The 27,787-nt window shown below is 38.0% G+C and overlaps 1 protein-coding gene across 2 annotated transcripts in view; it reads left to right on the forward strand.

The window, feature by feature from the left end:
• Positions 1 to 4,168: 4,168 nt before the first annotated feature.
• The window catches only part of tnrc6c2 (trinucleotide repeat containing adaptor 6C2), a 55,411-nt gene continuing 31,792 nt past the window's right edge, over positions 4,169 to 27,787 (forward strand). For both annotated transcript variants that reach the window (XM_084128048.1, XM_084128047.1), the window contains exons 1-3: positions 4,169 to 4,832; positions 21,603 to 21,703; positions 24,488 to 24,509. In XM_084128048.1, the coding sequence (XP_083984174.1) occupies positions 21,641 to 21,703; positions 24,488 to 24,509 (85 nt within the window). In that variant the 5' untranslated portion in view covers positions 4,169 to 4,832; positions 21,603 to 21,640. The remainder of the gene's footprint in view (positions 4,833 to 21,602; positions 21,704 to 24,487; positions 24,510 to 27,787) is intronic.

Genomic DNA, 27,787 nt, shown 5'->3' on the forward strand with positions numbered 1-27,787 from the left:
TGCAGAAGTGCGTCGGGGTTTCTCTCGTCATTAAACCGCGGAGACGTTGCCTAATGCCTCAGAAAATCCGATCTGCCTGTTTACATGACAGTCACATTGGCACATATCCGATTTATATCTAATTTATTTCCACATATGAATGAGGCCTGAAACCGATCTCGAAATATCCCCATCTATCCCCAGAGGCGTCGGATGAGAGAGGGAAAACCACAGGGGGCACTGTGTCGAGCTCTGCGACACAAAGAGGTCCAACTCCGCCTCGCCGAACATGCTCCAAATTTGAGCCAGTGTTTGGCAATGCAACATCCATTCCCCCGACTTAAGCTTCTGTCTCGACAGAGAGTCCGCTGCAACGTTCAGGTCCCCTGGAACGTGAACTGCTCTCAGCGAAAGAAACCTGTCTTGAGCCCAAAGGAGGAGTGCATGCCTGGTGCGCATGCCTGTCGAGGGTGCGTGACCGTGAGCCTCACTGGCGATTTACATGGGACACTACTGCCATGTTGTCCGTCCTGACAATGACATGACAGCCCATCAGGGCCGGGAGAAAATGATCCAGGGCCAGAGAGATGGCTTGCAACTCGAGGCAATTTATGTGCCACGAGAGAAGCTCGCCCGTCCAAACACCGCACACTGGTTTGCCCTCGAAGACCACACCCCAACCAGTCAAAGAGGCGTCCGTCGTGACAACCTGGCGACGGAAAACTACACCCATCTTGACCCCCTTAAGTAAAAAGGGGGAGTCTTTCCACCTACAAAGAGCGCAAAGGCAACTGCGCGACACTCTCAGCAGGCAGAAGGCAGACCAAGAATGGTGGATGCCGCTGAGTTTCATCCACCACAAGAATGGTCTCATATGAAGGAGGCCCAAGGACAGCACAGGAGAGGCTGCTGCCATGAGCCCCAGAAGCCTGCGACATATGCCCACCGCTACATGATGGCCAAGCGTGAAACGGGCCAAGCACGCACAGAGACTGGAAACTCGAGCAGGGGCCAGACGGGCCTGCATCGAGAGAGAATCGAGTTGGACACCCAGGAAAGTGGTCTGCTGAGAAGGAGTTAGGACACTCTTCTGAGCATTCAACCTGAGACCAAGAGACCGGAGGTGGTGGAGAAGGACGTCCCTGTGACGACACACCAACTCTCTGGAATGAGGCAGAATGCGTCCAGATAATTTAGCACACGGTTTCCCTGGAGCCTCAAGAGGGCCAGAGCAAGGGGGCCAGACACTTGGAGAACGTATGTTGAGCTAGACCAAATGGAAGGACCCGATACTGATACGTCTTTCCCCCAAAGGCGAACCGGAGGAACTTCCTGTGCCATGGAATGACCTGGATGTGGTAATAGGCGTCCTTCAGGTCCACGGTGATGAACCAGTCCCCTGTTTGAATCTGCGGCAGGATAGTTTTCAACGTCAGCATCTTGAACTTCCCTTTGTGAAGGGAAAAAATCAGACGTCGCAGGTCCAAAATGGGGCGCAGACCCAATCCTTCTTTGGGACGAGGAAGTAGCGGCTGAAGAAACCGCGGTTCAAGTCTGAAGGTTTACCTGAATTTTACTAAACCTGAGGTTTAGTATAATGCCACCTTTATACTCAAAAACATCTATAGAGGATGCATTACATATGTATTACCTTATTCAAATTGAAATGAGTGACCATTTTAGAGGGTTCTCACACAGGCCTCTGTTCGGGCTAATTCAGAGTTGTTTATGATCAAAGTTATACAACTCCAATTTAAGTTACTTTTGGGTGCAATAACTTTTACATTGAATGTCAAGTCTGTGTTTTAGCAAAAAAAGGGTATGTGTCCAAAAACACGTACTGAGTAGGAGTTACATGACATAGGCTAAATCGTTTACATCTCTGGTTCACCCCAAACAAAGATAAAACCTTACAGTAATCTCACAAAATCATGTATTCCATAAGTATATAATCATGTCAGTGCAATTTAGACAAGTCCAATGGATTCATAGACCCAGAAAACATGGGGTTAGGCACCAAGATTATTTGGCTAGGTCAAATAATGAAGGAGTTTGGACATTTTAAGGGGTAATCTTGAAAATTTGCACCTTTCTAGTGGTCAAACTTTGGTAAACTTTTAGTATGTTATTGAGGACACCTAATACTACAAAAAACAGCTGAGAAACCTTTTGTTAGAATTTTTTTAGGGTTAGGAGTTTTTTTTTCATATATGCAGCCGCCAACATGTATTTGCAGTCAAACTCCAGCTCTAAACGCATTGCGGGGAAAATGCAAACACTCTTGTGTTACTGAGGAAATACACTTACGACACATGTGGCTGAAGGACAACAACACAGCAGAACAGGCAGAGAGTTGAATGAACAGCGCTGAACCGGTCTTTTGTGACATTTGAATTCTCCGTTCAATCTCATCTCATTCTCATGCATACTATGGCGCAGTGATTGGATTGAACAAGCTCTTTCTCATGAATAAATGCAGAAAGCACTCAGAACAGGCTGACGTCGACTCGTTCATCCAGCCCCTACTGGAGCCCCGGCAGCCAATAACCACTCCGGATCTTGACATCGCATTGACGTCAGAATCCGTGATGTTGCTCCGACTTTGCTTTTCAAACCGGAAGTCAGAAATGAAAAATGAAAAAATAACTAATTTCCACTTATGAATAAACTTAATGAGTACCTTTAGTGTTTTCAATGATGTGCAGTCTGTACATATCTGTTTACATCTCAAAAGATGTGTTTTGGGGGTTTCATGACCCTTTAAATGTAACTCAAATATTTTTAAACACCTTCTGGTTTTTAACAACACCCAATGACACACTGGTCTTAGAGCCAGAACCAGTGATCTCTAGAATATTGCTCTGACTACTTTTTGTCAAATCCAGTCAAGTATATCCCCTGTAAATATGTTGGTTATGTAGCTGCTTGACAGTAGGCTGAACCCGAGGAAACCAACCAAATAGAATTATTGGTCTGACCAGGATAGGTGCTAAGTTATATACTGTAATGACGGATATATTTACAGTGATTTTACAAACAGGGTTTTGTTGTTAAAATTATTCTTTGTGTCTTGTATCAAAAATGTAAAGTGTTTATGTAATGTAAAGCTTTCTCTCTCTCTCTCTCTCTCTCTCTCTCTCTCTCTCTCTCTCTCTCTCTCTCTCTCTCTCTCTCTCTCTCTCTCTCTCTCTCTCTCTCTCTCTCTCTCTCTCTGCCCAATGGTCATTATCCTCTTTTGCCTGTTCACTTCCAGGTTCTTGAAACAAAGACAATCCTTATTAGCTCCTCATTATTCATTTAAATCCATGAAAGCAATCAATTAAACTTAAGTGTGCAATAAATCAGATTAACCAGTCAAGTCCCAAAACACCATAAAACCAGCACTGGACTGATTTTCCATAATTAGTTTGATGAGCGAGGCTGAGCAACAACAGTGGCAATTTTTTGGAATACACTTTATGGCTTGTTTTATATCATTAGCTGTTACTTTTGATGCATACGAGAATTTCCTGTGGGAAGTTTTAATGTATCCACATTGTGTGGTGTGCTGTCATACAATACCTTGTCGGCTGTTATGCAGGCAGATTTCATGTAAAGCTGCTCAGCTAAAATTCAATTTAATTTAGTAATAAAAGTAATGATTTTTTTTTTTTTTATGTAATTCAATATGTTGTGCTGATTTATTTTAATTTCAAATCAAATCAAAATAGCTAACATAAACAAAATTTCTCACTGTCCTATTTTCTTTCAATAGCCCTTTTTGTCCCATGGGAAATTACAACAACACAGAGCCTGGATCCTGCTGCATGAATCTTCTCTATTTTTCTTTATCTTTTGTAGCCTATTTCAAAATCTCAGTTACCACACTAAACAGTGCCCAGGGCCCATACAACATGGGATCAACCCTGGGTGTACGTTATATCCTTTTTAGACAGACAGACAGACAGATAGATAGATAGACAGACAGACAGACAGACAGACTGCGTTTGTTTGTGTACAGAACGTGCAGTGGTCTCAGCTGAATGCCCATTCCAGTCCTTGTGAATTCAACTGGACGCTTTGAAACCTTTTATGGGCGGTGCTCCGCTCTAAAACCAGTGCGCTTGCTTATTGGTTGGTTAAACGTCATATGGAAATTAATTCAGTGGCGAAACCCCTCCCACCGTAGTTGAGCTGCTGCTCGTCTGCTGTGTTGATACCGAACAAAATGGCTGCAGAGGCTTGATCCTATCCCGACACTCTCAGCGCTTTCTCCGGACACTCCGCACTTATCCCTGGATATTTCCGCTGTCATTTTAAAAACGTCGCTGGATTTCTTCACACGACTGCAGTCAGACTGCTTGCCACATCGCTCGCTGTCTTTATTTTTGCACTTTACTGAAGCAGCGTCGTATCTGTCAGTCTACCAGACAGTAGCAGCTTCAAACTGCCCTCTTCTTCATTTTGCACCATAGATCAGATGCTATTACTGATGACCAATTTATGCCACTGTACTTAACAAGCTGCCTCGCCGTTTTAATGTATTTTTTCTCTTTTCAAAGGGATTTAGTAGCGTCATGTAAATGTCGTCTGATGTTTTTTCAGCATGCATGCATCTGTAATCTCCATCAGAGCCCAAAGCTCTAATTCTGCATAGAGATTTTCATTTGCATATTCAATTTTGTGTTTATTTTCATTCTGCTGCCTTTTTGGGACACTTTCGGAAGTTCGGCTGCTCATTCAGTACAGTGTTAGTTGGGTCTGTCTGTTTTTACGGGTATTTCTTTTTCGGAAAAAGGCCTTTTCGTACCGCTGTACGACATGCAACTCTTTTTTTACTGAAAGCTGCCAAAGCTCGACTTGTGAATAAAAAGGTAAGTTGACATATTGTCTGTCTCAACCTTTTAGGCTGACCCTTACATCTATGACGACAAACATCTAGGTAGGCAGCTCACTAGATTTAGGCTAATATTTGATTTAATATTTGAGTCTAACTCTTTAAATACATTTGTGTGTTGTAACGGTATAGTTAAATATTTGGACTGGTAAATTACCTAAAAGCTTGTAGGTTCCAACTCAGCGACTAGAGTGACCATAAGCTTAACCAAGTTACTACATCAGACAGACTGAGCCTGTAATGTGTTTACTGTTACTTTGGGTTAACGCGTCTGATAAATGGCTGGTTTAGATTTTTCCAGCTGCTGCTTAGTCGTGTAACCTTCTATTAGATCCCTTATTTAGACTGAAATAATCCTTCTAGGTTTTTTATTCTTTTTGCAAATCGTTCTGTCTGTTTGCATTTTTATTTATTTATTTATCTAGATACACTGTGCTAAGAAATGTTAATTAGCCTAAGCTACCACATTTGCATGTAATAAACTGATTCTGGTATTTTGTTGCAAAGTTTATTATGATAATTTCTCTGTAATGGGAGTCAAACGCTGTCAACATCGAACAAATACTGTAAAATGCAACAGCAATTGTGGGTGTTTTCCTGTGTTGAGGTGTTACAAAATGAAGGTCTTGATGGGCGCCTGTTACTTACATTTAATCACATGCATCTGGTCCTATTACACATTACAGTTAAAACCCGCAATTAACAGGTTCATCACTGCTGCCATATTCCTTCCTTCATACTAAGGAGATGTATGAATTCACCAGGATGTTACATTTCTGTTGATTATATGGTTTCCAGCAGAAAGACACAAAGAGGACAACCTTTAAGTTCAGTGGCATATGTTTTACAGTAAAGAGAAGAGAAATCAATGTAAGACTGTAAAGTCTTGGCTTTGTTGACTCAAAAAGTCCTAGCTCAGTTCAGCTGTTTATACCCAGGGTCATTTGGATCACCTTGTGAAAAGAAATAAATGTCACTATTATTTGCTTTACTTTTTAAGATGTAACATTTTTTTTTAACTTAAATTATTTTTGGAAATCTTTGATCTAGGTATTTAGATTTATCATCCTTTATCATCCTACTCTCCTGATATTCTAGTACTTTTTTGTCCATATAGTTGTCATATTCTTTTGTAGCTTGTGTGCATAATTGAGAACCATAATTTCATTCTTTGATCTATTTTTCTCTCTTGAAAATCATGTCACACTTGGCTGATGCTAGTGATAAAATGAATTGGGCAATTCACTTGTAATTCATAACCTATCTACCCTTTGAGTGTGTGCTACTCAGCCTTAATTATAAATCACACCAAAGCTCCTTTGCTCCAATACACCGAGATTCAGCTCCCCCCATTGTCTGGGTCTAAGGAACCACTGCCCTTCCTGCCGCTGCAGAGGATTGGGGTCAAAGCTTGGAGGCGTGAGACACCAGTGTTCGGCTTGTGTTAGAAAGGCAAAAAGCACAAGCCATATGGATAAACGGTCTCACTCTGGACTGCAAGGGTACACACAACCCCCTGAACTGCTGAGCTTGTGAAAGCAGACGAGTGGTTAATGTTTGGAGACAGGGAATTCCTTTTCTTTCATGGGATTCTCTGTGTACATTGTGGCTTTCTATTTGGTGTCTAGCCCCACTTTAGCCTATAGCTGGACATAATTTAATCTTGGTCTCTGTGGCTGAGCGCAGCGCTGTGTCTTGCTCCGATAAAATTAGAGCACATTGTTCTTGTCTGCTCAGATTTCAAAGGCTGGCTGTGGTGAACTCTTCTTTGCTGGAGTTCAGTTTGCATTTCTGTAACAGTAGCATCATTGCTTGATTTTCATTCTTACCTGTGCTCAGATTTATTTATTTTTTTAAAGGAGGTATTTTTCCTCATCCAGTTGTGTACTACAAACCGCATATTAAATTAAATTAAAATTAAATATCTCAAGAGGTAAAATAGAGCTGCTCTGGCATCAAAACCCCTGGTTATTAGTTATTTAGCATTTAACAGAATTCTTTTTTTTCTTTAAGTAGATAGTTAGTAGGAAATTCCTCCCCGATGTCAAATTTAGAGGTGATCATTACAAGGTCTTTCCACCGATATTTCTCTCATTACCTCATCACACAGTACAATTCATTTGAACATTGAACCCTCTGATGTAAGAGGCTGAAATCCTCTTGTCCGTGTGAGAATGGTGTGCCACGCAGCAGGACAGGATGGGGTACGGGTAAGGGAAAGAGTTGGAGGAGAAAGGATTTGTGAGTGTTGGCTAGTGTCCCAGAAAATGTCCCTTCAGCGATGCAGGTTCCAGGGCATTTTGCTATAAAGCTTCATGTCTCTGATATTCTGTTTTTGTGTATGGTGCTTGTGTGTGGATGATTGCATTTCAGATTCCTAACTAATTTTGTTTTAATCCTTGTGTTCTGTGTGGAGTCTGAGACCCCAGGGCCCCGTTAATAGGTCAGAAAACATACATGATTTTAGATGATCAGGTTGAGGTTTAATGACTTATATTTTGAGAAATGATTATTAAGAAAATTTCACAACATACCATTTTCTTTAAATGACCATTTAGAAAAATATTTCTATGTGTATGTATAACATGAATAAATGTACAGTGCCACCGCAGATTTTTTTTGTGATTTGTAAGTATAGTGGAGGGATAGTTTTTATACATGACTCAACCTATAAGAATTTGTTTACTATTCAGTTTGGCCAATAGTACAGATTTTCACTTGCCTTGCAAACATTTTTTAGTTATTTATTTATTTTATCTAATTTTAATTACAATAAGCTTATTTATAATAACTATGACATATTTTTCACAATGATAATGTAACCCCTGATATTATGTTAATAAAAACAAAACAGTTGTTGTAAAATAATGGTATATGATGCAAGACATGATTGGTTTGTTTTCAACCTATTCTAACTGATGTTTCCACACTGTAAAAAATGTTACTGCTAATTACTTAAAAAAAATTATGGTAACAATATTACACATACTATTTTTGAGTAGTTAAGCTTGATTTCATTCATGGAAATCTACCTGAATAAATCATGTAAAATGCCCTAATTTATTTAGACATAATGAATTAATTTTTTTAGTGAAACGTGCTTTTTTATTTTAAGTATTTTTTATTCTCAAAATTGTGTGAAGTCAAGTGAATGGATATGACCTGTTAATATTTAACTATGAGATATATTGTTTTATAATAAGACTATGCTGCTAGGACAGCACAGAATCAAACATGTTACTGCACTTTCATTAGCAGAGTTATTGCTACATGTATTAAACAACACGCTTCAGAATATTTAAAAATGCAGTTATTCACAACCTAACCATAAGCCCTACTCTTCTGCACAATGGTAACGATCAAAACTTTAACATAATAGAAACTCTTTCAAATGTCAAACATACCTGAACATTAAACATTAACAGATGTTTCCCTTTACTCGAAAACACATGAAATAACACTTTATTTCAAGATTTACTCTCCATTTCCAGCCATGTGCAAAGCATGCTGGGAACAAACAATGGTGTCTCTAAATAAAACCGCATAAATGAGCTAATTCTCTTAAAATAACTAGGTAGCCCCTTTTCCTTAATTTTATGAGGTTTATCAGTTCCTCAATTCAAGCCTTAAAATTGTGTATGTTTCCTTAAAAAAATTAGGAAAATGCATCTCTTGGTGTTATTAGTGAAATGTTCTCAATATTTTCAACAAAAAGTGAGCCACAATTTTATTAATAAAATATACATAATATTTTTAATGATCACCTAAATTTTTTTAATGAAAATTACAAGACTCATGATTCATTTTTTACAGTGCAACATTATCACAAATTATTCTTAGAATAATACAATTCTTAGAATGTGTTAGCCGGCTGTAACTTCACCATGCAGCCAAATACTATAAATAAGTTTGCAAGGATTAAAAGACATGTATTTGATTAACGAATGTCAGCGGTAACACAGCATTGCCCCATTAGGGCAAGTGACAGTTTTGGCAAGTGCCATCAAGCCATCCCTATTATTGAGCCCTAATGTGTTGTAAATAATGGAAATGTGCTGTTGTAAGGAACAGCAATGAGAGTGATCCTCTGAAAGCACCATCATAAATTTTAAAGGCACACTATGCAAGATTTGTACCTTAATCTAACAGCTTCGAAATAATTTTGATGGTAAACGAACTTGTAGTAGGGCGAATCATCCCGATAGCAAAGCAGCCCCCCAGCAGTGCAGGTTTGAGAGGTGGTGCCCCGACAAATCTCGCGAGAATCAAGACTTGCTTTACGGCACGACGTCACATACATCAACAACATATGAAGCAGCCTCTATGGAAGACACTAGCACGCATTTCAGACGTGAAGCATGGCAGAGCCGACGAAGAAAACGAAGAAAGCGTGGTCGGAAGAGTGCATAGACGGCTCTGCGTGAGTGGTATTTATGACAGTAACGTTAAATACAAGTACTCCATAGCGACTTTGGGGGTCGCTGTTTGAGAAAAACGGAAACCACATAGTGTGCCTTTAAAATTCTGGGCCGAAAACGGAAATTCAGGGTGCACTCAGCCAAAAACCGAAACCGAAAATAAATAATAAATTAATAATCAATTAAATATTCAAACTTATTTAATAATCAACAGTCAAATTGCAAAAAAACCCCAAAAAACTGATTGCACATTTAAACATTTAACATTTAAATTACACTTAAAGCAGTTTTTACATAAACTTTTTAATAACAGAATTGTTTCTACTCTAATTTGTTGACAATAATTTAAATTTAAATGACAATAAGCTGTAATAGCATGTTTTCATGACAGATTTATTCAAACACATACTAAATAATAAAGGCATCACTAGCAAGTTAAGTAAAAATATAATGAATATGTAATACAGTGCATAGCCTATATTTAACAAAATGCTCATCTCTTTTTTTCAGCTATCTAATGAGTTTATGGACAATGAATAGCTTTCTTGAGGTAAATGTAATGTTAAGTGACGTATAGCCTACAAGCTGGTTTATTTACGTCTTTCACTGGTTGAAACACTAATTGAGCGATTACATGAGATGGGATCATGTTGTAATGCTTTATGCATAAGTTGTAATGCTTTTCCACGTCGTGTGCACAAAATAGACGCTGAACACAGTTAAAACGTTCCGTCGAAGAAGAGCTAATTTAATGTCTGTTTCGGTCACTGATTTCGGCCATCCAAAACCATTTTCGGTAGCTGAAATTTTGTTCAGTGCCCAGCACTAAGGATTTTAAAGGCACACTATGCAAGATTTGTACCTTAATCTAACAGCTTCGAAATAATTTTGATGGTAAACGAACTTGTAGTAGGGCGAATCATCCCGATAGCAAAGCAGCCCCCCAGCAGTGCAGGTTTGAGAGGTGGTGCCCCGACAAATCTCGCGAGAATCAAGACTTGCTTTACGGCACGACGTCACATACATCAACAACATATGAAGCAGCCTCTATGGAAGACACTAGCACGCATTTCAGACGTGAAGCATGGCAGAGCCGACAAAGAAAACGAAGAAAGCGTGGTCGGAAGAGTGCAGAGACGGCTCTGCGTGAGTGGTATTTATGACAGTAACGTTAAATACAAGTACTCCATAGCGACTCTGGGGGTCGCTGTTTGAGAAAAACGGAAACCACATAGTGTAAAATGTTTACTTGCCCTGCCAAAATTTTCACTGCCCCACCCAAAAAATATAAATAAGTAATAATAAAATAAATTATTGTTGTTGTTTTACCCATGTAACATTGTATTCTAATAAATAAGCCACCAAATTTTAAGATATGGGTGAAATTTCACAATTCTTTCTTGATTCCAATTTCAATATCACAGCAAAACTACTAGCCTCACTAATATAAAGATCAAACATTATTGAAAACAAGTGAATCTTCACTGATAAAATAACAAGAGAGTCTGTGTCATATTCACTGCATAAATGAAATATAGATGAATCCTTGTTAAAGCTACAAAAGTTGCTCAGTCATGAGCAGTGAATGATTTTTTTATTTGTCTGTTTTTTTTATTATGTTTGTTTAACAATGGCACAGATGGCAGAAGGCTAGGCTGCTGTCACTTTAAGACCTAATGCAATATATCAGGGGTCTTCGATATTTTTCAGGGCATGGATTAGGTGAGAGAGACATGATGTCAAACAGAGCACATATTAAGCATAGCCTTCAGTATTAGTAGACACTAACTATTATAATTGAGAATAAGTTATAGGCTATTATGAGACAGTAGATGCACAGAACTATGCACATTATTGTTGTTGCAAATGCATCACTGTCTGTATATTACTTTTCATTGTTAAAATTAAGGTTTATTGCATCATAATAAACAACATGTTGCGATGTAAAAAAATAAAATTAATTGTTGTAAATTATTTTAATGGTTTTGCAGAATCAGACAAAATAAACAGTGAAATAAAGTAGCATGTTAAGATTACATTTATTTGAATTGTCCAGTCAAATAATTGTCAAGACAATTTCCAGTCAAGACTTAGAAAAACTTGTGCATGCTTTCATCACCAGCTGGGTGGATTATTGTAATGGACTCTTCACTGGCCTTCCCAAAAAGACCATAAGACACTGCTGCCAGGATTCTGAGCAGAACCAGTAAATATGAACATATCACACCAGTCCTTAGGTCTTTACACTGGCTCCCAGTTACATTTAGGATTGATTTTACATCATTATTACTGGTATAAAAATCATTCAATGGCCTAGGACCTCAATACATTGCAGATATACCCACTGAATATAAACCCAACAGATCACTCAGATCATTAGGATCACATCAGCTAGAAATACCAAGGGTTCACTCAAAGCATGGCGAGTCCGCTTTTAGCTATTATGCCAGCCGCAGCTGGAACCAGCTTCCAGAAGAGATCAGATGTGCTCCTACAGTAGTCACATTCAAATCCAGACTCAAAACACATCTGTTTAGCTGTGCATTTACTGAATGAGCACTGTGCCACTATTCGTCCGACTATTTGTACTGTATTTTATTTTATTTTTTATTCTAAACTGTTTTAATTATTCTTATTTCTTTTGAATATTTTAATTTCTTTTCTTTAAAGCACTTTGAATTACCATTGTGTATGAAATGTGCTATATAAATAAACTTGACTTGCCTTGCCTTGAATTAATTTGAATAAAGTAACGTGAGAGAGAGAGTCTGTCTGTTCAACATCTCTATGTAATAGTGAAGCTGTGAGTTTAATCACAAAAACAGCTAAATCATCAAATAGGAAATAGGCTTACAATGTTGCTTTATGTAGCGAAGCGGTTTTATTTTTACAATTCATGGGGCAGATGTTGAAAATAAGTTTCTATGCTCCTGAATGTTTCTCTTTGCGCAGTCTCTTACCAATATTAATGTTTCCACCTCAATAGTGCGAGTGCATACAAGCATGTTTGCTTTATACATTCAAAAGCTATCTTTGTAGGTGGAATTGAAAGGGGAATTGGATATACCCAATTATAGTGTTTAGACGTAAGTCAGACATCCAGATATCAGATATGTATCTGATTAAAAACCACATTTGGAAGTGGCTCAGAACGGATGTGAAAAAAACCCTGGATCTGATGCAAATTTTTGTTTACACGTATGCAACAATTTCTGATCTGTGTTTTAAAAAAAATATATATATATTTTTTGTGCCAGTGTAAACGCAGCCTGAATGGTAAAAAAACACTTGAATGTTTAAAATGACAAGACTTAAAAACACGTGCAAATTATCAACTTTTGTGATGACGCAGCTCTGGCAAATGGGCTAGGTTTCCCGATAACATTGTCTCTTAGTGCGCTACAAAGACTCTAAAGGTATACCTTTTTTGGCGTGTTCCCCAAACTATACCTTAGGAGGTTGCTTAAGGTATACCTTCTTATGTGCAACGTTACCAGGTGCTGTCCATGGCGGTGGTGCTGAATTGTTTGATATCAATGGCTCGAGATTCAATAATTCACTCTATGCAGGGACTGCGTCACTGCATTATGTGAGAAAGCTGTGTTCTTTATAAAAGAAGCACTTCAGAAATACTTGAAATTGCATTTATCAGGACTAATGGGATCTTATAAAAATAATCCAAATTGCAAACTAAATCCAACTCTGGATATTTTATATCATTTCGAAATGAGTGCGTGAACCCGCAACCTCATGCCCAAACATATCATGCCTCAACCCGCTACACTAACTGGTAGTATGCCTTCACTCACCTTTGAAAAGGTCATTTATATTATCAGAAATTATATTTGCCATAGTGTCTTCATTTACTCCACAACCAGATTGCCCAGCAGCCTCATCACATTATTGGTGTAAATTACTAATTTCTGTTATTGGATGACCTACTCAACAAAAGCTCAACACGCAAAACATATAATCAACAGCTACTGTGGCGGAGAAAAAAGACAGCAAGAGGAGAACCAGCTCCGTCGAGTTTGTCTGCTGAATTTGCTGCCATGGCAAGCAAATATATATATTTTTTTTGTATTGCAGCTTCTGACATGGTAGCCAGGGGACTAAAGTTTTCCCGGGTTAAATAATGCACATACACTAAATGGCTCCGCGGATGGGGCTGTCTTTTAGCACAACTATTCGCTGTATCGCAGCCATAGTTTGACCAAACTCCCCACCACAATCATTGCCTTTAAATAGACTCCTGAGCCTTACTGCCTGGTTTGCCAGCTGATGTACTTTTGGATAGTATAATTAAAAAGCTAACAGCCATTAGTGTAATGATAATTTTATTCTTTGCATGAAAACACTTTAATTAGCCTAACTGAACACTGGGTGTATTAAAACTTCAGAATTATATCCGTATAGACTGTCAACAGTGATAAGGTATAGCTAAGAATGGTCCAGACCAACCTTACAAACGTAGGACTTGCAGAAGGTATACTTTACTAAGAGCATTTCAGGAAACATGTATTAACGTTAAGGTTACAGCTTAAGGTGTAATTTAAGAATGACATAGCGTTAAGAAGGTTTCGAGAAATCCAGCCCTGAGCATTTTTCACATTTGCCCCAGACCATCAGGCAATCCTTATTGTCGAGCCCTGTTTGGTGCATCTCTAAATGTGAAATTGAGAGGAAAAGAACCTTCAAGAAAGCTGTAGTTTAAGATGGAGCAGAAATCTTATGCTGTCTGTCTGGAGACTTTAGTTGTATTGTCCTGTGAATTGATTCAGTAGTGCCTAAGCTCTCAGACATAGCCTACTATTAAAAATGAGCGTTTGGTTTTCCTTTCTCTGTTTATAAAAACTTGCCTTTATTGTGCTTTGTACCCCTGACAGGCTGTCAGAGGCAAATTGTCTGTTCTCGTGTGTGGCCTCTGTGGTAGCTGTCAGTATAACCTTCAGCATGAAAGGGAGAATCATTTGGGAATGATACTGACTCCATCTCCTGGACCTGTGTCATAGTGTCTTATCTGATTTCACTTTGATAAATTTAATCAGAAAAGAGCTGACATTGATGATATGTCAGCTTAGACAGAGCTTTTGTTCCTCTGTACGACAATCCTGGCTTATTTAACCTCAATTCTGCTATCTGCCCAACTTCTTAACATCACATGGTAAAGGGCTCTTTACCAACTTTAAAGGTACAGTATTCAGTGATTTAGGTTTGGTCTCCATTTGGTTGCAGTAAGAGAATTGTTTACCCAAAATAGTATCTCCTGTCATAATTTACTCACCATCATGTTATTCTAAACAATTTTGTTCATTTGTGAAACACAGCACGAGAAGTTTAGCAGAATGTTGATTTTGCCTAATTTTACTTAACCTTTTCTTCAATATTGAATGCATGTTTAAATAAATCCATCTTATGACAGCCACCATTTAAATGTTAACATAAAAAACAAAGCAAAAAACGAGTAGAAAAATAATTGTCAAAAACAGTGCTTTTCAGGTTTTTTTTTCCTTTTTCTTTAGTGTGTTATGTAGCTGTTTGTGAATGTATAAGATCCTCAAAGCTCAAAGTCTCCCACAAAAAGGTTTATATCTAAAAGAGAAGGTAGATCCAGGCCTAGCTAAAATGCCTCGAACGAATTCTCCCTCACCGACCTACATCACTAGGAGGAAATATTTGCATAATGATGCCCAAATCCACACGTAAAGAAAGAAGGCGTGGCTTCAGTTATTGTCGTAGTAGTGTTGTTGTCGTCATCTTGCTGTCGAGACGCTGTGTAAAAATGCGAAAGCAAAAGCATTTTATTTGATCCTCCGAAAGTGCACGCAATTAGGAGTCAGTGCTTAAGATTTATTTACAACACTTTTCCAGAAGAGTACAACACAAATGTTTGTGTGTGCAGTGCATTTTACACAGGACAGTTTCCTGAACCTGGTAGAGTACAAGACCAGCTGTGCACAAAGGCTATTTCTAAAATATGGGGCAATTCCAACTTTGCTAGGGCAATCTGGAGCTTCTCAATCAGCCTGTAAGTATGTTTTATTATTTGTTAAAGTATTTGCTATAGACTGTTCAAATGCAGAGTTTTGTGGAGTGTAGACCGATGCATATTATTTGTCATTCTTAAGATCAAAAGTGCAGAGATGAATTTATGTTTACAAACATGATATCCTCTGTTCTCCGCTTATAACGTGTGGTAAAAAAATTAAAACATAGATGCACTACATATTCTGTTTCACACTGGCCGCTCAAGCAGAGCTGAAGCAGCACATGCCCATTATGCTTTCAAACTCGCAGTGTTTGTCACGTGTAGCTGAACCGTGGCTTGTGTACTGCAAATACAGACATGTATCAGGTTTCGATCGATCGGCTTGGTCATCTGCATTTTCAGAATGCAGGCTTGAACTATGTTAAAACTGACGACATTTTATAACTGTCTTTATAATTGCTTTGGAAGCTGAATCTCGCCATTATGGTAAGGGCATTACATTTCGGAAATATGCTTGATGTGTTTAGCCAATCATTGCTGAATGCACTGGGTCAGCTGGCCAATCAGAGCACACTACGCTTTTCTGAAGGAGGGGCTTTGTAGAAATTAATGAGTTTTAGAGAGACTTGGTGTAGAGGAGCTACAATAATGTACAGTATGTAAAAAGAATATGTATTTTTTTGAACATTAAAGTATGTTGACATATTCTATTACACCCAATACACAAAATAATGATCTTTGAAAATAGCATCATATGACCCCTAAAGTAATCAAATGTAAAATAACACTGCATAGGCCTGTTCTGCACTGTATCAATTAAATATGGATTAACCCTTATTAAATGTACAAATGTTTTTCAGTCAAGAACAGTGAGTGAGTTTTTTCTTTGTCATTTGTTGTTTGATTAACATTAAAAACACAGAACGCAGCAGGCATATTAGGCTGCTGTCACTTCAAAACCAAATGCATGGATCCAGTATACTGTTACAAATGCATTTTAATTCTCTCAAGACTGGTATTTTGATAGTTTTGTGTGAATTTGTTTGTTTAAGTGCAAGAAGACATGAAAGAGAACTCAATTCAGTATTTGCATGCTTCTTGAGGCGCAGCTATCTGTGTGTATGCTTTGGATGTGCGCACACAACTTCTCACAGCACGCAAGTACCAAATTTTTCTCTTTTACCAAAGAGTTCTCTTTTACGTCTTCTTGCACTTGATTATTTACAGTGGCAAGCAAGGTGCAAATGATAAACTTTCGTGATGATGCAGCACTGGCCCGACATATCCTTCAACTGTCCAGAGCGTCCTTATTTTCAAGCCCTGATTTTATGCAGAACTAATGTGTGGCTTTAGAAAACTTATACTGTAAAGTTGTATGGACTACTTTTAGCTCACTTTAATTGTGCTTTTTTCTATTTGGAGCTTGACCAATCTAGTCCTAATGCACTTTTTGGAATATTCTTTCAAAATGTATCTTATGTTTCCCGTAGATGAAGAAAAAACTTGTACATGTTTGGAATGACATAAGGGTGCAATACTCAATCAATTTTTTTGAGAAATATTCCTTTTTATAACCTATATCGGCCACTCAGGGAGTCATGTTGTACGTGACAGCCCAGCTTTCTAAATTTAGCAGATAGTGCACCCCCCCCAGTCGCGCATATCCTTAGCAGTGCTAAGCTGCTCTTTAGTTGTAGTTTGAGAAGGCCTCTTGATGACTTGGTCTGGTCAGTGTAGTGCACTGGCAAGGGGAGCTACAGGTTGCAGGAAGGTCAAAGGTTAAGTTTTTCCCCTCCCTGGCCTGCCAGAAGCCCTTGTAAGCACAAGTGTAATGCTCACAGCCTCCATGGGTCTGGATATGAGCCAGGACAGCATACTCCGAAACACACCACCTTTCAGTGTGTTTTTTTGTATACCTTCCCTGTTCTGCCCGGCGGGTTGTATGGTAACCACATCCCTCGCAACTCTTCATCTTAAGTGTTGCTTGACCTAAGCTTGGTCATGCAACTTGGGACTTTTCAGGCAGCTTTGTGTATGCGCATTCATCTACACGAATGAGTAAAATAATGTGCAATACCCACAATCCCGTGCTGAAATTCAGGCCTTGTAACACCAACACAATTGACCCTTCGCTAAGCCACGCCCGAAAACCGCCACAGGCCAATCGTGGCTTAGCAACCGTAACTAGGCGCGGGAGGTCTGGCAAGCTTTCGAGCGAGGGAAACATGCCGAAGCGTTGTGCGTATGGATTGTGCAAATCTGATACCCGGTATCCTAAAAGTTTGGACGGGGTGGTGGATTTTGTTCCCTTCCCGAAACCTAAAACCCAAGGGGAGAAATGCCAGGCGTCATCTTCATTTATAGCGTTTTTAACAATGTAGATTGTTCCAAAGCAGCTTTACATTGATAATAGGAAATTAAAAGTAAAGTGTTTTGGCTTTATAGCAGCTCTAGAATAAAGTTATTGTCCAGCTCGTGGATCAAGCAGTGTGATTAAAGGCAAGACGGAGGCTCACTGACATAACGTTACTTAAAAATATATTTCAACATTTTGTTAATCGACGGCCAAACCGTTACCCCAATCCGATCGCGACTCTCCCTTTAGTTCTAGTAAAAGTAAAAGGTAGTTAGTAAAAGGAGGGAACATCACAGGGCTTGCCGGAGATCTCCAAGGAAAAGGTTGGTATGCAAACTTAATCAGTTAGGTAAGTTAGTCCGACGTGTGAGCAGTAACGTTAGCCTGGCGCGCTAAAAATATAAGCGGGAGAATGGTATCATTGCAAAGTGGTCAGGCTAATGTCTTGTGTTTATTCCACAATACATATGGATAAGCTGTTTGTTTTATAAATATTAGAATATTTTCAAATTTCACTTACCCTGCTGGGCATGCACAAAGCTGTTCCTCAAATTTGTGTTTCCCATTTGAATGGTCAGCATATGAGGCGGTTGCTGCTTGCGCTGGGACCTAACGTTATGCTTTAACTTCAATTTTGATGAAATTATTCTCTAATCGTTTGCATATTATGTCGTGGATATAGCCCTCGAATGCATACTGCAGTATTGCACTCTCATATTTTCACCTGTTTGCCAAAAATGACTAATTATCTCCTTAGGAATGTCTGAAACCCGTGCATACATACTGTAATAGACGTGCCAGGCGCAAAAGCTTGACAGGCGTAGCAACAGTAACTAAGGAGGGCGGGGCTTAGCGAAGGGTCAATTCAACCTGAGTGAATGAAACAAGTGAGTGACAGGAGGTGGGAATGTAAACTCACTGTGAGAGAGAAGAACGAGCGAGAAAAGTGTAGCTGGTATTGGTGTATTGAGAATTGGAACTGTTTAAGATATTTCAGTATCAATACTAACACAAGGTAAAAGCTGAACTTTTTGGCAAAAATGCACAATGCTTTGTTAGAGAGAAAAGGCCACTGCGCACCAACATCAAAAGCATCTTTTTTTTTTCTTTTTTTTTTGCTGCTGCTTTGCTGCATCAGGGCTCGGACACTTTATAATCATTGAAGGACAAATTAATTCAAATGTGTATCAAGACAAATCAGGACAGCAGTTCATGATTTCAAGCTTTAGAGATGTTGGGTGTGGCAAATGACCCAAAGCACAATTAAAGAGTGTTTGAAAAAGTCCTGACCTTAAGCTAGTTCAGATGCTGTGGCATAACCTAGAGAAGGCTGTGCTATCATGAGAGCCAGTCATTTTGTCAGAAATTTTATAAGGAGCTACAGAAAATGTTTAGTGAAGGTTTTGCTGCTGAAGAAGGATATACAACTTAAGGCTTTGTTTACGTTGTCCATCCTGCACTGTGATTTATTCAATACAAATTTGAAAATTACAACTGTTTGTGCATTATTAGTTAAACCTTTAGAACCTGAAAATAGGTTGTTTTCACAAAATGCTTTTTTACTGTAATATTATAACCCAGTGTGCCTAATTGAAGTACAAGGTGTCATCATTGTGTAGCGAGTTTGTAAATTGAAGTTCTAAACAGACAGGAATAAGTGGGAATAAATTCTACTTGATTTTGTTTAGAAAAAATAAGAAAACTCATGAATGAAATAATCTTACAGTTCAAACTTGAAAAATGAACTTAAGTCTTTTGAATGAAGTCTTTTTTTTTTTTTCTCTTACTTCTCGATAAGTCCCATTTGGTGCAGGTGTTGAAAGAGGAGAGGGCTTGTGTAGAAATTGTCACAGTAAATCACATAGCCTGACCACAGGTAGTCTAGGTTCACCAGTGATGTCTCATTGTATTTGTCTGTAATTCTGGGTTAACCCTAGCCTGGCTAACGTCAGACCTCGTCTCATTGAGACGTGGTCTGGGAACCACATGTTCATTTTCTCGTATTTGAGGCGTGGTTTACGAATGCCCAGAGCCGTTTATTGGGCGCTACGAATGTCTATCAAATGCGCCTGTACGTAGCTCATAGCCAGTCGTTTCAATTATACCACATGACGTATGCAGAGTGACAGAAATTCAACGAGGAAGAAGACGATGGGTCAGAGATTTATGTGTACACAATGGCGTTCAGCGACTATTGCCGTTTGTGCAAGACAAACATGAGGGTAGAAGGTATATATGGACACTGCTGCCATGTTGGATCCATAGATATAAACAAACTGCTTCGGTGTGTCGCGTAGATGTTGTCATCGTCTTGCTGCTCCCTCCCCGTTCTGTGATTGGTCCCCTCATTGAGGCGAAAATCTGGTCCATGGAATCCAGGCTGCCTAGCAGTGTGAATAAAATCGCGCTGCGCGCAAGGCAGCATGGGGGAACCCAGGCTAGGTTAAATTAAGATTAAGTCATCAAAGCAGAAATCCAGATATTTTCAAAGCGTTTACAAATATATACTTGCCGCTATTATATATGGGTATATAATTATGATTTGTCCTTGTATCCATTTAGTGAAAAACTTGTAATGATGCTTTCTCTGTTTGGGTTAAAAAAAAATCAAAACCATTTAAGAGCAAACCTTTAAAATTACAAATATCAAATATGTTATTGAATATTTTCAATTTGTCCAACCACATTACAGACAATATATTTTTACATTTAAAGTAAGGTTGAGTAAATAAAACCTGAAATAAATTTTTGTCTGTGCCAAAGATAATTATTGAGAGATGCCATTAATAATAAATTGATCAGAAATAAAGATCACAGTATCTTTACATAATTCCTAGCTGGGGCTGTATTAGTGCAAATTTCTGGAGCAGATGGTTATGTTTTATGAACAGCTGGATGAATCGGCTTTGGAAAATTCCGGCACACAAAGGGTGTGGGATATTTATAAAGCCGTTCAGTGTCCCCCTCCACAAAATGCACCAGAGTAATTTCAACATGGGCCACTGCGATTTCCTATCTTCTAACTCTGGACCTCTGCCAAGAGGTAATGTGAATGGCAATCCCTCAAACGCCTGTGTTCAGATTGGCCAGCAAAAGTAGGGAAGAGATTACCAGCCAATGGGAGGTGTTTGGGCCTGAGGGTAAATCAGGACAGCTGACTAGCAACTAAGCATTAGTCCGGCCATACCATCATGGCTCTCTGCCAGTGTGTTGTTCTCGTATAATGCACTGTTGTCACTTGCAGTCTTCCTATCTCACTGATTGACAGATTTTCCATTACAAACTGGCAACACAACAGGACAAGCTTTCCATTATTTTGGTATATTATTTTGCTGTTCATGGATTAATACCTGACTTGGGACCTTTATGTTTGCATTGTCAATGGAATGAGATCTTGTGTGTTGTTGGGTGGAAAATGTGTTTAGATTTGGGGTGTGATATATTGTGCAGTTTTACATTGGGAAAGATAAGAATCATCTGTCCATTAGTCATGAATGATACAGTGCAGTAGTGAGGTCAAAATCTGGAACTGACAAAATGTAGATGGTTCCCTGTAGCACAATCAATTTGCTAAATCAATGCAGTCAGAGTTTGAGGTTATTTTGTATTGGATTTGTATCACTGTAGTATGGTACTGAGCTAGACTCACCATAGAGACTGGTGTCCTCAGGTTGGCCTTGGATGTTATCATTGCTTTGATTGTTCTCAGTCTCAGAAACCATTACCAGTTTTCAGATACAGTAAATAAAGGCTTGATTAATAATAAGCCCTACCTCCACTTCCTAATTTAGATGATTTTTCTCTGGATGAATGAGTAAAAAAGCTGGATTTGGGAATCATAGTTCTTTCACTGTCCTATTCTTGCAGGTGCTGTACTCCATAAGTGTGTTTTTGCTTTCATTTTGCTTTCATTTTGAGCTCTTGCATGGTCTTTTGGCTTGGGTGGTAGTTTGATTAGTAACCATTCACCTGTGCTTCTTCTAGCTGAGAGAAGCTGAACATCACAAGGAGAGAACCATTTGATGGAAGAAAAGAAAAAGAAAAAGCAAGAAGTAGAGACAAAGAAGAACACTGCAGAAAAAACGGTCAGTTTATTTGAATTCTGTTAAAAGAAAAGAAAGAAAAAATGAAGAGAAAAAAGATTCTCACTGTCTAGCCAAAAATGCAGATTATTCTTTTTATAAGGACAATATCTGATGGATGTCTGACATAAACATTGTCTATTATTTTGCTTGAATTAAACATAAACCACCTGTCATTTTAAATGCTACAAGTGAATTTAGCAATGATATTATATTAAACATAATGTACAAAATGAAATAATAGGACTGTCACGTGTGGTTGCAGAGAACGCACGACACAGGGGAATATCAGAGAAATCTTTTATTAACACTTAAACTAAGACTGCTCAGGAAATCGAGAAACACTGGAGAAAACAACCACTACACATAAACGAGACCGAACAAAGAACCGAGGGAACTAAGGGCTTAAATACACAGGGAGAGATAATTAACTACAACAGAAACAGGTGCGGGATTAATTAACAACCAAGGAGATTAATGAGAGAACAGAACTCAGGCAGAACAGGGAAGAGATTGAAAACTTAGGGTTTGTTTACTCGACAACGATGTACTAAAAACAGACAACAACGTTGTCAAAAAGATCCCCGTTAACACTGATCTGCGAAAATGGCTGTATTAGGCATGCAAGGCCAGTAGATGTCACTTTGTCAAGAAACACCCCGCAAAAACGTAATACGAATGCGTAAACGTGTAACAAGCATGTGCATGATGTCACTGTTTTCACAAATTCACGTTTTTGTAGTTTACACGGAAACGGTAAAGGCATCATTTTCAAAACCTTGAACTTTAAAACCCATTTCTAAAACCTTTCACTTTAAAACCTGTTTTCAAAAGCTTGCATTTTCAGGTCCCCAAAACTGCGTTGTTGTATAAATGAACGGCCAAAACGCATAAAAAGTTGTGGTAACGCTTTCGTTTAGGGTCCAATTCTTACTATTAACTAGTTTCTTATTAGCATGCATATTTCTAGAATATTGGCTGTTTATTAGTACTTCTAAAGCACATATTAATGTCTTATGCTGTATGACCATATTCTACATCCCTTAATCCAACCCAATAACTAAACAACTACCTTACAAACTATTAATAAGCAGTAATTAGGATTTTATTGTTAATAGTTAGTTAATAGTAATTGGACCCTAATCTAAAGTGTAACCAAAGTTTTCAGTTGAAAACGGTATTGTGTAAACATACCCTAAACCAAAACACAACATACATGTTACAATTACATTTAACATACAACAGTTAATTATTTGCATGAGATTAATGTTAGATGGTGGCATGGATAAGTACACAATTATCAAGTACCGACTTCTAATTAAAAAACCTGATAATCTGTTAACCGATATACTACAGATATATTGTGCATTCCTACAGATTTTAATATCAGTTACAGCAGATTACATTTTTGGTTTAAGGATTTTTTATCTCTCTTTTTTTTTTTTCATATCAAGATTCTGTAATCAGTGTCTGTCTGAATCAGTAGTTAGATGTTCTGGGATTCAGCAAATGCACTTTAAATACTAAAGCATCTTCATTCAGAACCTTTCAGATGAGTGTTCTGGAGTTGGTGTTCTGTACTTAAAAGGGCAGAAAGAAAAGAACAGTCTTTATAACAGTTCTGGAATGGCACCAGGGAATGTAAACTAGCACTCTGGCCTTGGTTCCTTCTCTTACTCCTCTTCCCCTCAGCCTCCTCTCTGACAGAGGGCTGTTTGTAGTCTGTTTCCACTCGATTAGCAGGCCACTGTTTGTGCCAATATGATTCGCTCCAGGCCCCTTCTGGGCCTCTTGTCAAGATTATGAGGCAGTATGAGGTGGGTTTTAAGACTGGAAGTTGAGTTTTGTTTTTGGTTTGTGCTTGTTAAGTAATTCTGTTGTTCTGGGCTAGGTATAATTTTGAACCTCCCTCAAGACTGAATTAGAGATCACTCTACTCAAAGAGGTGAAGTCTCAGAACGTTTGATTAATGATGTATTTTAGCAAGGTATGAGGTGTTATATCTCTATACCAATTTTGATACCACAAATATGCTGTTGAATGGGTTATACAAAAAGCTACATAAAAATATACATATTAAATGTAAATGTTGCATGTTGCATGTAGCCTTCAAGTATTTTTTCTATTATTTTTTATTTTTGACTAGGGTTTGGAATCGAAAGCCAGTTCTTATTCAGAACTGATTCCATTTTTTAACATGACCTGTCAGTTAGATAGCAAATTGAGGATTCTGGATTCAGTACTACGGATACACCAGAATGTCTGATAGTGCTAATTTTGTTTTAATTTAGTGTCAGTTTTATTGCCAAAGCACAAGTACATTTGATGTCCCATACAAACTTTATAGTACTAATCATGTTAAATAAAGGATGTTTGTAGTATTGTAATAACAAACACTCAAACAACAAAACAGGAAAACACTCCAGATTTGCATATTTGATCATGTTCATATTTTTGAGCTTGACAATAATGAGGTGCTTTAAATAATGCATCCTTTTTAGTCCATCCTTTTAATCATTTATAACTATAGTGATAGTTTGCTGATATTTATGTATCCTTTCATGCATAAACACATTTTTTGACGGCAAAGAAAATATGTACAAGACCTAAATTAATTACACTATTGGAATATATAATTTATTACTACTGCAAATGTCAGGTCAGCCTGCTACAAAATCATGGTATGAATATTCATTATACTATGCAAATACAACTACTACACTGAACAAGTACAGAGAAATATATCATGGATTTTGCTGAAAATGCTTCTCTTTCTTTCATTTACAGGTTACTGAACAGAAAACCAAAGGTAAGTACATATTTTAAGTCCTTTTAGTCTTTGAAAATAAAATGTAATAATTCAACAGAATAGTAATGTAATTCAGCCAATATTTAATGCGACTCGTGTGTAGTAAGGTCAGCAAATATGGAGATCTTCCTCATTAGTCTGAAGATAGCTTTTGTCGCTCTGATTTCATGCCTGTGCTGGCTAATGCTTGGTGACACATGCATTATTTCATTAGCATATGTTCACTGGGGTGTGAGGAAACCCAGACGGGTAATACCGGGATGGGAGATATTCCTCAGCATCAATGGCTTGCAGAATTTAATTTATGGACTGGTTATTATTTTTATTTTAATTTTTTTATGTGCAGTCTTTCTTGTTTTTTAATTGTTTCTTGCTTAGTGCCAACTTCAGGTGTGGTTGCATTAGTAATATTTTTGCAGGCAAAATGGTCCATTGTCTTCACTTGACCGCATCTTTACTTGACCGCATCTTTACTTTGATAGTCCCAAAGTTCTTAGGTGGTATTGAATGGCAATCTATGGCATTGGATGGTAATGCTGTCTTGACAACATTAGAAGTATATTAACCACATAAAACTGTTTTTTGACTATTGCTGTTGCAAATATAGGTGCACTCCAGATGTAACCGATGATGGACATTCATGAAGTGTTACTCATTGTGTCTATGGATGGATAAACATCATCCCTTTGTGGTGTTTGAATGTTTTGTGTGTTCCCATTTACAGATTTGGGATATTAGGTGTGCCTTTCACAGTGCTGGTATGAAAATTGAGCCTTGTCTGCATTTGTTCTCCTCTCTCCTGAAACATTGATCTGTTTGCTTCATGCATATTTACATGAATGTTGAAGATGCTTAATTAAGTCTGTTAGAGATGGGTGAACAGACTAAAAATAAATATAAATTGTCATCAATTTAATGGTTGCTATTGTTTTACATGTTGAGGAGGTGAAGGAAGATTCACTTGAGATCAGGATATTGTGATGAGAAACAGAAGCCACCTTTAACTCTCCTGAATGACATCTGTTGGCACCAGTTGGCATGTTTGAGCTATGCCTGTGCTTTTAAACATTCAGACCGATTTAAAAAGGTGCATGTCCTCATAACATGGAAATAAATTTACTGTGTAATTAAAAGTGGCTTTTTGCAAAGGTCACCAATTTCTTAGTGCAGCACAGCAAGGCCAAAATATTACAGAGTTCAGACTGAGGCATTTTCTGCCCCAATTATGCCCAGCTGGGGTGGAAATTTCCTGCAGCCAGCTGACTTTTTAATGGGTAATGCCCCCCCATCCCCCCCCCCCCCCCCCCAAGTTCAAAGTGATTTCTCTTAGTAGCAAAACAGTGAATATTACAGTGTCACAAATGATAGCAGCATCAATTCTCTGCCTGATAAACTGTAATTCTTGATGCAATTAATTTACAATTTCACATCCAATTAATTGCATCAACACTCAACCATAAGGCTGATTTTTATGAATTGCGATCTACAGTAATTAGCAGCTAATTTGCCTAAGCAGAAAGGAAGGACGGTCTTCAAATGTGACATTCATAAATACTCATTAATCATGAAAGTTTAGACTATAATGTTGATTTATTCTGCAGCGCATTAATCCGTTTAGAGGACTTTATTTATCATATTTAATTGTACTGTCGTGCATATCAACATTGCAACTGGTAATGAATTAATTCAAACTCCTGATCCAGAAATGACTATATGATTATGCAAATTAACAAAAGCCATGCTCATTTGCATCACCCTCAAGAGTCCATGTCAGCTTAATTATTATATATTTAAAAGATTAAAATATATAGTGATATATAATAAATATGTATTATAAATATGTGAAAAATGTACAATAAAAGGAAAGTGTCAGAAATGCTCTTTTAGTTTTAGAGCAGTGGCATTTAAATGGCGGACCACGGTTTGGTTCCATCCGGACTGCGGGACATAATTGCACCATTTTACCGTTTCTACAGTTTAAAGTGAGCAGCAAGTCAAAACAACGGAGCGGTTCACACCAAAGGTGCTCAGGGCCATCATGGTAATGATATTTTATGCTACATTCTCTAATATTTTTATCTAGAGCCAAACGTTCTTCATTCATGCCCTTTTCGCTCCATGCACGATGCTTCTCTCTCCTGCTAAAGACGTAAAGTGCCACATTAAAAGCTGCAGATGACGCAGTTATTTTAATAACAGTAGCAGGAACACGGTAAGCAGAAAAATAGATACTTTTGCTAAACACTGCAGAAAATGAGAGTGCAGCAAATAGGCCTTCAATTATTCTTATCTGTCATACAGATGACTCCGATCTATCCGTTTATCTAAACCAGGTTTGTGACAAGTTAACGCATACCGCCTTTAGATGTTTTGTTTTTTCCCATACATTTAGCATTATTAATCTGCATATTAAGAGTATTTCATTATAAACAATGTTATTATATGATAATTTGGAAAATTAATTAGAGATGTCAAGTGAACACAAAAAACTTTGAAATTACTAGTTAACTTTGTTTTGTGCTCATGATGAGAGTTTTGATTATTAGATTATGTAATTTTTTTTTGTTTTTAGTAGTTTATTACTTTGTGCAAAATATAAAAATGGTCCATTCTTTTAAGAGGTAAACCCTGTCTCGAGGCTTATATAAAAACACGTTGTAAATAGATACATTTGACATTCTCCAGAGTGCAATCACAAATATGCAATGGAACATTTGCCAAATCTGTTTCGCCAATATATTATTATAGTATAAACGGAGAGTGCTCTTGCTCGTGTTTGAGGGTGCTTAGCACCCTCTACCACCCCAGTAGAACAGGGCCTGCCCAACCCCCCACATACCCTTTTACAGGTGAGCTAGTGGCAGTCCCACAACACCACCACTCAACGTCTTTTTCGGCCCCAGTAAAATAGGGAAATATCTCTAGAGGAGAATGAGGCTTCTTCATATTACCCGCCTTCATATATTTTAATGCTCTGAGGTGTTAGGTTTCACTCTGCAGTGTGGTGAAAGGATTTTAGATTTTTTTTTTTTTTTTTTTACTGTAAACCTTCCCCTGGTACTCATTGCAAATTAGTACTATATATAGGAATAAGAGCCCAATTCCAAAAAACGCATACTACCAATTAACATCTGGTTTAAGACATACTTTTTTTGGATGGTAAATAATGGCGCAAATATCATAGACTGTAAAAAAAATATGGACGTAGTGTCCGTGACGTCACCCCTAGGTTTCTGAAGAGCCTTTTTGAAGCCCAAAGTGAACGGAGCCGGCCATCG

Source organism: Abramis brama, assembly GCF_963993115.1.
Source record: "Abramis brama genome assembly, chromosome: 11".
Classification (NCBI taxonomy): Eukaryota; Metazoa; Chordata; class Actinopteri; order Cypriniformes; family Leuciscidae; genus Abramis; species Abramis brama.